Raw genomic sequence first — 9,843 nt, forward strand, 5'->3', positions numbered from 1 at the left:
AAGCTTCACAGAAGCATGCCAGAGTCCACACCATGTTCAGCTAAAGTTACGTAATCCTAATCAGTCCGATTATCTCATAGTAAGATTTTTAATGTGAATTTAGGACACTTGGTTCATCGCTACATAAGGTAGTTAGCAGTTGGGAGTTTTTGCTTTATTTAGCCTACTGTTGTGAATTAGGACCGTTTCTTTGTTATCTTCCTCTCCCACACACATACGGATAGCTATACAGTACATATAGGCCTACACATTTCACCAAAAGCAGGCAGAGGAGGGGTGTTGTCTTGCTCAAGGACACATGGGCGGAGCTAAACACACAGGGGATCAAACTTGTGATTGTCCAGTATAACGGAACGGTCTCCCTAATCACCGCGTTAACCTACAGCCCCAGACATTACAGACCGTTGTCGATCAATTATACAGAGTCTGTTCCTGTTCAGCCATTTATTCTACATTAACTCCGTAAGTGAATGAATAAGCTGTACAGTATAAGTGGAAGTCGTCGTGTTGCGTCATTTTGTAAGACATGATAGGTTGTTAGCATGCCCGCAATTCGGTGTGTAGTCCAAAATCCCTGTGGAAAATACGTTTGGGCTTTTCAAAAAATAAAAAATAAAAAAAATAAAATGTGCATTACCCATGGCATGCCATAGCCGATACTAGCCTAGTTTTTGTTTCAGGGTTAAAATAACCTATACATAATAATAATACAAATAAATAAAATAATAAAGATGATAATAATAATAAATAATAAAATAACCTATGGTCATGAAGGATGGATGGGTCATGACAATGGTCACGACCGAAAGAACAAGATCGCGGATACAAGTGGCCGAAATGGGTTTTCTCAGGAGGGTGGCTGGCATCTCCCTCAGGGACGAGCTGAGAAGCTCAGTCATCCATGAGGGACTCAGAGTAGAGCCGCTGCTCCTTCGCGTAGAAAGGAGCCAGTTGAGGTGGTTCGGGCATCTGGTAAGGATGCCACCTGGTCGCCTCCCTAGGGAGGTGTTCCAGGCACGTCCAACTGGGAGGAGACCACGGGGCAGACTGAGGGCTAGGGAGATTATGTCCAGGCTAGCCTGGGAACGCCTTGGGATCCCCCAGTCAGAACTGGCCAGGGAAAGGGAAGTTTGGGTTTCCTGCTGGAAGGCTACCTCTGCGACCCAACACAGTTGAAGCAGTTGAAGATGGATGGATGAATGGATGGATGGTTAAAATAACCTGTTTTAATCTTTTTGCTAACAAAATGCTAATAATCTACAACAGCACTGATTTTATATTTTTCATTAGGCTAATCTTACCTTAATCTCCTCACTGTGCTGCACGTTAAAATGACGGTATTATTTTCATAGCGTTGCGTTGAGCAGCTGTTATAATTTGTTCTTGTTCAGCTAATCATGCCAAACTGCAGATAGCAGCAACTGTCGTAGCCATCTTTCCCAAATGATTAGCATTTTGCTAGCAGCAATCAATATAAAGAGCGGTTGAAGGATGGGAATTCACATAATTTAGTTCTGTTTTTTAAGCCTATAATGGAAGAATAGCCTAGTGTAAGGCTATAAGCACAATAAGCACATCATTTATTGTTGGAGTTTCCGTTCTTGCGAATACCTTTAGGGATTTTGGACTAAAAGCCGGAAATGCTAACTTTAGCCTAGAAAATGATGTCAGCCTTTGGTTCTCTGTTGTTCTCTATTGTCGTTTAGCTGCGGAACCCAATTCAAAAGCCAATTTGTGATCAGAATAATTATAACTCCTATAATTGCTTGCCATCCTATTATGCTTCTGTAACCATCAATTATTGAAACAATAATAAAGTACTTCTATCCCTAAATGTAGGCCAATCCATTTTGGACAAAATATCATTATCTAAAGAAAAAAATAATTTTAAAATATAGAGGATCCAGACAGTGTGTTGTTATTGTTTATGGCTTAGACTAATTATCAATATCCTTTAAATCATTATTTTGTCTGATCGATTAAGGTGTCACTTTTTTCCAATCTCATTTTGGAACCAAACCCTTCATATATTTCCTGCAGGAGTGACAGAGTTGCAGTTTGTTTTGACCCAACCGTTGTAAAGTTGCAAATACAAAAGCGATTGGTCCAACTGTGACAACCTTCTCTCCGATGTTGCATCATGCTTTCATTGCGTATTTGGTTTCAGAGCATGAGCTTTTGCTGGTCCTCTACATTTACACATGTATAGCTATAATATTGACTGTATATTGTCTACTGTGAAACAAAAATATGACACTTATTTTATGGTACAGCTTGAGAACGGTGTGCATGTGTGTGTGTGTGTGTGTGTGTGTGTGTGTGTGTGTGTGTGTGTGTGTGTGTGTGTGTGTGTGTGTGTGTGTGTGTGTGTGTGTGTGTGTGTGTGTGTGTGTGAGAGCACGCGCACGCGTGTGTGTGGCTACATTGCCCTTGGATTGGCTCACCATACAGACCTTAAAGGACGGCTTTACCGTGGGGAATATGAATATATATCAATCTCACGCCCCTAAGGTTTTAGAATCCGTTGAAATATTTTGAAATTGGAGCTTCACTGCCTGACCTATCAGGCATCTCACATTTTTAGGGAAGCCGGATGACGCGTTACGCGTCACCCGGCTTCCCTCCCCGCTTGCGGAACTCGAGCGCCTATGAACTACAAGTCTTGTGAGCCATGGTCCCGCCTCTAGAGGTCCTCCACGCCCCTTCAGAGCTCTCGACGAAAAGCAAAAGGCAGCCATCTTGTTCACCCGCATAGCATACTGTAGCTAGGTTAGCTTTCCATAGCTCCTTGCCAAGAGACCATATCTCTGGAACGGAAGCACCAAAAGACACGGGACTGGCGGCATTGGAAAGCTCGTCAAATTTTACATCTAGTAGTAGGTGAGTTGAAGTAAGGAAATCAACGCTGAGCAATGTACCCATTTTTACACATTTTTACAGAAAATAGTTACAACATCAGATGCGCGTAACTCCTACGAAAATGCCTTAAAATGCATGAAAAAAAATTTATGAAGACATCTCCCGACATATATACTACCGTTTACATTTGGTGCAATTTGGAGGCAATTTTATTTTCGATTTATTTCTTCTTCTTTGTATCTTTTATTGTCGAAGCCTTCTTCTTCTTCTTCTTCTTTGAGTTTTATGGCGGTTGGCAAACATATATGTGCATTACCGCCACCTACTGGAGTTTGATATCAGCCAAATGCCTGAGGGGTGGGCATGAAAACGAAGGCCACGCGAGCCCAGTGCATTGTGGGAAATGTAGTATTTCGGGTCCCCGCACCCGCCCCTCCCCTCCACCACCCCCCCCCCCCCCCTCCACACAGAGTGGATTTCTGGTGATATCTCTGGCGGGAAACAACCAATTTCAAAAATTTCAACGGATTCGAAAACCTTAGGGGCGTGAGATTTAATATATATTCATATTCCCCACGGTAAAGCCGGCCTTTAATACATTAGCATATAATATTAACGTACACAATTTACAGTGGCTGTGTTTTACTCATTAAGGCATTATTGTATCCTTACATGACATGAATAATGATCTCTTTACATTATAATACAAATAGGCGCTGTGTCGTTAAACGGTCCATTCCAGACAAAACCTTTCCACACTATGAAGAGCTGCAGTCAGATAAAAAAACAACTCATATCTCCATGAAGACACCATGACGTTTAGTTGTTGTTGTGATTTACAGTAAGAGAAGAGTTATTTTCCAACTGAAGCCCATTTTGTTTTTTTAATTATACGATGGGTTTTTAAATGCTAAATAATTGGTCAATGTCAACTTTTAATTCAGTGACAGTGACAACAAGAAAATGACTGAAGCTGATATTTCTCACGACAGCATTCGCTGCTTTGAACACAAATGTTGTACCTGTAGCTGACATAGGCTTTATAATATTGCCCACTGTGTGTTCCAGTTTGGGATGCTGATAGCTTCAGTTTCTACTCTGTGATGCTATTGAAAGCGATGCTAGCACAATTGCTGATTAGGAAAAGTGAGGCAACAATTTTGAGTGAATCCAACATGATACATTGGTTATGTGACCATAGCAACTGTAGAGTACTTTATGCCATCATATGACTTCAATCAGCCATTGGCTAAGGAACACATTTTCATCAATCAAATTCAATTAAGTGTTGATTTGGGAGTTGAGTGGATTGATTGGAGAGTTGTTTGTTCTCTCTTAGAGCTGATTATGGCTGTGAGGCGGCTGTTCAAAACCATCTTAAATGGTTAAATTAACTCTGACTGGTGTGGATTTACAGCAACACTGACGAGGAGTTGATGTTTACACCTTCAGAGTTAAATTAACAGACCAATACATTTGGCTGTGTAGTTGTGTCACTTGCTAGCTTTTGCACCGGAGTGAGATATCGCTTTAAAAGTCTAACTGAAAATTGTTGCCTCCGTTTGTTTGCGTGAGCTAGCATTGCTTTCTGTCACACTTGATCTGGAAAGTCCAACGCCGATACGATGCTTAATATACTATCAAGTGACCGATGTGTCATTAAAAAGTCTGCTGAGTTGAAGGTAAAAGTCATACCGGTTTTAAAAGATGTGTCTGTGTGTCTCATTGTCTGTGTTAGGCTTAGGGATAAAGATGGGGCGTAGGATTACGATACATAGTGATGTGTAAAGATTAGGGCTGGGCGATAACGCAATGGTTTTGGCGATATTGTAATATTGTGACACACGACTCTGCCGTCTAAACTGATGATTGATAAACAAACACATTTTACTTAAAGATTCGGACGAAATGAAACATTTTAAGGAATAGTATTTGAAAATTGCCGTTTTGTCTGACATCACACCTAGCGTTACCATTCGATACGATGGGATGAATTTGATTATGTCTCTTTTGCATACGTGAGCCATATCGTGATGCAGATCGATATTGATGATCATGATGTTGATTCCTACCACATCGCCCAGCCCTAGTATGCAGCAAATAGGCGAGCGACCCTGTGTTGAACATCTCTCTCTGTCCCAGGATAGCTCAGTATCACCGTTGTGCTGTCCAACTAAAGCCTTACACCTCGCTCTGTACAGCGGCGGCGGCCGGCCTCCAGGGCGGCTCCACACAATGTGCTTTTCATGATACAGCTCAGTCTGATTCACACATTAGGATTTAACACTGGGACTATCTTCTTTGACTGTGCTCCACATTGCTGTAGGCTTACCTCTCCTCCTCTCCCGGAACAAGCCCTTATATGGTAAAGTCATACATCCCTTATGATTGGTTAAAATACATATCCCTTAAGCCATGGTGTAAAGTAGATCCTTTAAACTCGGTCCAAGTCCATCGCCCAAATGCCAGCAAAAAGCCTTATGCTCGGCTTCGACCGACACCATTTTGCATCCCCACCCGAATTCAACCGGGGTGCTTGCTTAGAGGGAGGCAAAATGGCTGCTGCAGGATGGCCACAGGCCGGAGCGGTTCTTTCAAGTGAAAGCAAAGGAGAGCTAGTTGACTCTGTGTGCCGCAGCCGAACCAGAAGCAGGGGCAGGCTGAGGGGGACGCCCGCTCGTTCCCGGTTCTGATTTGGAGTCCCGGCTCGGGCCCGGCTCCACGTTACCCCGCGTCTCCACCTGGTCACGTTCCACCAGACGCTCCCCGCCTCCGTCCTCCCCCACCACCTCCCCGCTCGCCAGCTGCTTCATCCTCAGGTTGATGGAGCCGTAAGTCCTCTTGGGCCGAATGAAGGCCACCGCCCGACGCCGGTACATCTCGCCCCGGCAGATGGACACCATGAGCAGCACGGAGAGGAACATCCCGCCCAGGGTCAGCAGCCCCAGGCCGGCGATGATGCACTGGTCCAGGTGGGAGCCCAGCTGGGCGTAGTACAGCTCCAGCCTCTCCATCGCGCGGGCCGACACGGCGTCCGGGTCCACGCGCGCCTCGCGGGGGATGGCGTAGGCGATGACCACCAGCACGATGCCGCTCACCAGGAATACCAGGGCCACGATGAAGCCGCAGTCTGCCGTGCGGTCGTCGCCCGGACGGAGCTGGGCCAAGTCCTGCACCTCCTCCTGACCACAGCCTGCCTCCTCCTCATCATACGACCGCGGGGACACCTCCTGCTGCTGCTCCCCCTGGATGGGTGGATGGAAGTATGGAAGAATGGATGGAAGGATGGATGGATGGAAAGAAAGAAACATCAAAGGAGCAGAAGGACAAGCAAAAGGACATGAACAACAGAAAGGAGTGAAAGAAGGCAAATAATTCAGAAGAGGTAGACAAAGAACAAGCGGAGGAACAAGAAGAGGAGACAACGGGAGGAAAAGTTGTAATTTTTTGTTCTCGCTTAAACCGAATGTTTTATGGTCACTCAAGATTCTCTGGATCACGTGTTGGCTTGGTTCGAACCCTAAAACTCGTTATATTTGGATTTATCGAAATGTCTATGGAGAAAATGGACGCGGAACTTACTTCCGGGGCAAATTATGTCACGAAAAGTCACGTGCCTGTTGAGCTCTATTGTGATGTCATCAGTGATGTGAAGTTGTGACATCTTCAGTGATGTCATAAGAGCAAGTGGGCGAGCTGCAGGGTGGGCGAGGGAGCAAGTGAGCCCCGCACAGCGGTCGAGCTGCGTATGCGAACTGCAGGGCCAGCTGGGCATCGAGCGCGCGAGATGCCTAGTTATTTATAATAAATTATGATTTTTTTATTTCTGGAATTATGTCAATTCAATTCAATTCAATACAATTCAACTTTATTAATCCACAAGGGCAATTTTTGGGGGCTTTAGTAAAAACACAGAAAACAGTAGACAGACATATACACACAGACAACAAATCTAAGCTAAAGAGCTCATTTGCGACTATATTAGGCTGACAGTGAAAAGTGCATTCAAAAATAATACTCAGAGGATGAATAAGCCCCAAAGAAACCCCGTCCTCCCTCTAAGTCTAAAGGATTTATCCCTGTAGACTCAAGGATTTGTAACGTGATAGCCCTATAGGCTTATAGACTAAAGCACAGTCTGAATCTATGGGGGAGGAAATACTGGAAGCACATATGATAAGCCCACGACTATTTTGACCCACGTGGTCAGTGGTAGATGTAATCCTTAATTGGTTTATTCGTGAATTAAGTGATCCTATTTTGCAGATGGGTAGCCTATTGGCCAGATCTACTGGCTGTGCTGTGGACTGGCAAACTTTAACATCTCTAAATGTACGTTCATGGGGAAAAAGGTGAAGACTACCTTCTACCTGAACAATCTGATGGTGAAAACACCTCGGTAAAATTCTGGAAAATGGTTAAATCTCTTAAGGGCAGTATGACAGCCACTCTCCCACAGCAAATTATTTACTGAACTCTGACCCTTTGTTAAAGGAACACTCCGCCCATTTTCAACCAGCTTTGTATCATTAGAACATCAGTAGTATATCAGAAAACTGTAAACTGTTTTGAAGTCTGTCATTTAATTTGACAGTTATTGAGTGTTAAAGTGTGGACCAGTGACATCACTGGTCCACACTAACTCAAATTAATAACTCATTAACTCAAATCAACTCTCAATAACTGTCAAACTATTCGTCATTCATCTAGTTTGACAGTTATTGAGAGTTGATTTGAGTTAATGAGTTATTAATTTGAGTTCGTGTGGACCAGTGATGTCACTGGTCCACACTTTAACACTCAATAACTGTCAAATTAAATGACAGACTTCAAAACAGTTGACAGTTTTCTGATATACTACTGATGTTCTAATGATACAAAGCTGGTTGAAAATGGGCAGAGTGTTCCTTTAAGTGATGAAAGGAAGATCTGTCATGTTTTTGATCATCATTTGATTGAATCCGTCTTTCTGTTTGATCAACTGAGTGGAGGAGCGAATTCACAGCTCTGGCTGGTAGAGCCACCGACATAAAGGAGGTGATTCCACTTTCACAATCAGACAAATTAACTACTATGAAGTTTTAGATGCCACGTTCTAAATGTGTGAAAGGTTCTACTCAAGGAGCTGGAGCCTATGCCAGCATGCACTGCAGGGTGGAGGAGGAGAGGAAAACCACGGTTCATGAAGTTCAACCATTGTAACCCACATACATCAGGGCAGCGCTTCCAAATGTGCGGTTCAATGTGTCCACCAAGGTGCTTTACCTTCTAAAGAGTGTATATAGGCTACTATAAAAAAATATATAGTTATATGAGAGCGACTGTAGGGGCACAAGTTTGTCAGAGGGACGTTGAGTAGGCATATTTCTGGGTCCCATAAGGACAGAAAGTATAGTATTGAGTCCAGAGTTTAGACAGAGAAAAGATACATTTTTACCCATGACAGACATCTGTGATTTTTTTTTTTTTTTTTTTTTTTGAGGGGGGGGGGGGGGGATTTTTGCCTTTATTTAGATATAGGACAATAGGGAGATAGGAAAGGTGGGGAGAGAGAGAGGGGATGACATGCAGTAAAGGACCTCGGGTCGGATTCGAAGGACAGAGCCTCCGTTATACGCGTGCTACCAGGTGAGCCACCAGGACGCACAGACATCTGTGAGTTCCTACTGAAATCCTCCTGTTCGTCCTGATGCCTTTTGTTTAGAAGATGGCACTAGATATCATTGGTTAGCGAACTAGCAATCACAAAAATCTCCTTCACATATTTGAGTTGCAGCATCCACCTTGTCCAAACTTGACCCCTGTAGCATTCGGCATTGAGGTATGTCACTAAAATTCTGACTTCAGGACCCATCATTGCAGACCCGGTACAGCATGGTAGCGTAGGCTACAACATCGGTACATTTTACTTACCGTTTTATTCAAGTCGGAAGTTGACATTCCTGCGAAGTAGCGATAATCTTAGGTGGCACAGATGGCTTCAGTTTAAAGTGCCTCCTATCAGAACAGAGGCTGGCAAAGTAGGTCTGTTCTATACGCTCCTCCTTGGTCCTGGAATGATCTTCAGGACAATCTCAAACTCCAGAGCCGTATCTCTCTACATGCTTTTAAACTTAGAATAAATCAAGTGGTTACTGTTGGTTGCACTTGTTTCAACTAACATGTACACAACTAAACGTTGCTGCCCTGCACATTTTCAGTTGACTTGATGATGTTGTCCTGATATGTGCTTTGTTGGAACTATTGTAGCTGTGTTGCAAATATCTGGGCACCCAGGCCCATATTTGGGGGTTTATTCTTTCGGGGTTATTATATTCTTCAAAAGGTGGGTGATCATTCGCTGACCCAGTGACCACGCGTCCATGACGAGACACCGCCTGAATGTAATCGTGTCCAAACCCAAGCCCAACCCACCTTGCTGCTGGCTGAATTGGGCACAGTCGCCTCCTGCTGGTGGTTTGGCTCCTCGTCCTGCTGGTACGAGGCGTTCTCGTAGCCCCGGGCGGCCGCCGCGCGCCGGCCTCTTCCATCCCCCAGCTCCCGAAGCTCTACGGCGTTGACAGAGGACTCCATCCAAACCCGCTCGATGTGCTCATGTCGTTAAAATCACTGCAGTGTTCATATCCTCACTAGGGAAAAGAGAGAGAGAGAGAGAGAGAGAGAGAGAGAGAGAGAGAGAGAAAAGAAAAAGACAGAATCGACATGTCTACGAAGAGTCCATTTGCAAAAATAGTTACGTATATGCTTTATATTTTGATCCTTTTATATTGTATATTGATGTATTTATATTGTAATTATTTTATTAGTTGTATATTTCTATTATAAATCATAATAAAAACATATTCACCTGATTATTTTCACATACATCGCCTCAATATGTTTTATGTGCACTCCAGGGAGTATCAAACGGTTGTTGCTTATAAGATTTGCATTTACTTTTTGAAAATGAGCTCTGAAGTGAGACAGGATTCATAGTGTTTTGTT

The 9,843-nt window shown here is 43.7% G+C and overlaps 1 protein-coding gene across 1 annotated transcript; it reads right to left on the reverse strand.

Moving 5' to 3' along the window:
- Positions 1-5,474: 5,474 nt before the first annotated feature.
- On the reverse strand, positions 5,475-9,432 carry tmem74b (transmembrane protein 74B; the record flags this gene model as incomplete). Its single annotated transcript, XM_083661982.1, has 2 exons — positions 5,475-6,104; positions 9,274-9,432. 2 exons carry the CDS (start codon positions 9,430-9,432, stop codon positions 5,475-5,477), a joined length of 789 nt encoding a protein of 262 aa, XP_083518108.1.
- Between the last annotated feature and the right edge of the window lie 411 nt (positions 9,433-9,843).

This window comes from Poromitra crassiceps (genome assembly GCF_964638095.1).
Source record: "Poromitra crassiceps genome assembly, chromosome: 27".
NCBI lineage: Eukaryota > Metazoa > Chordata > Actinopteri > Beryciformes > Melamphaidae > Poromitra > Poromitra crassiceps.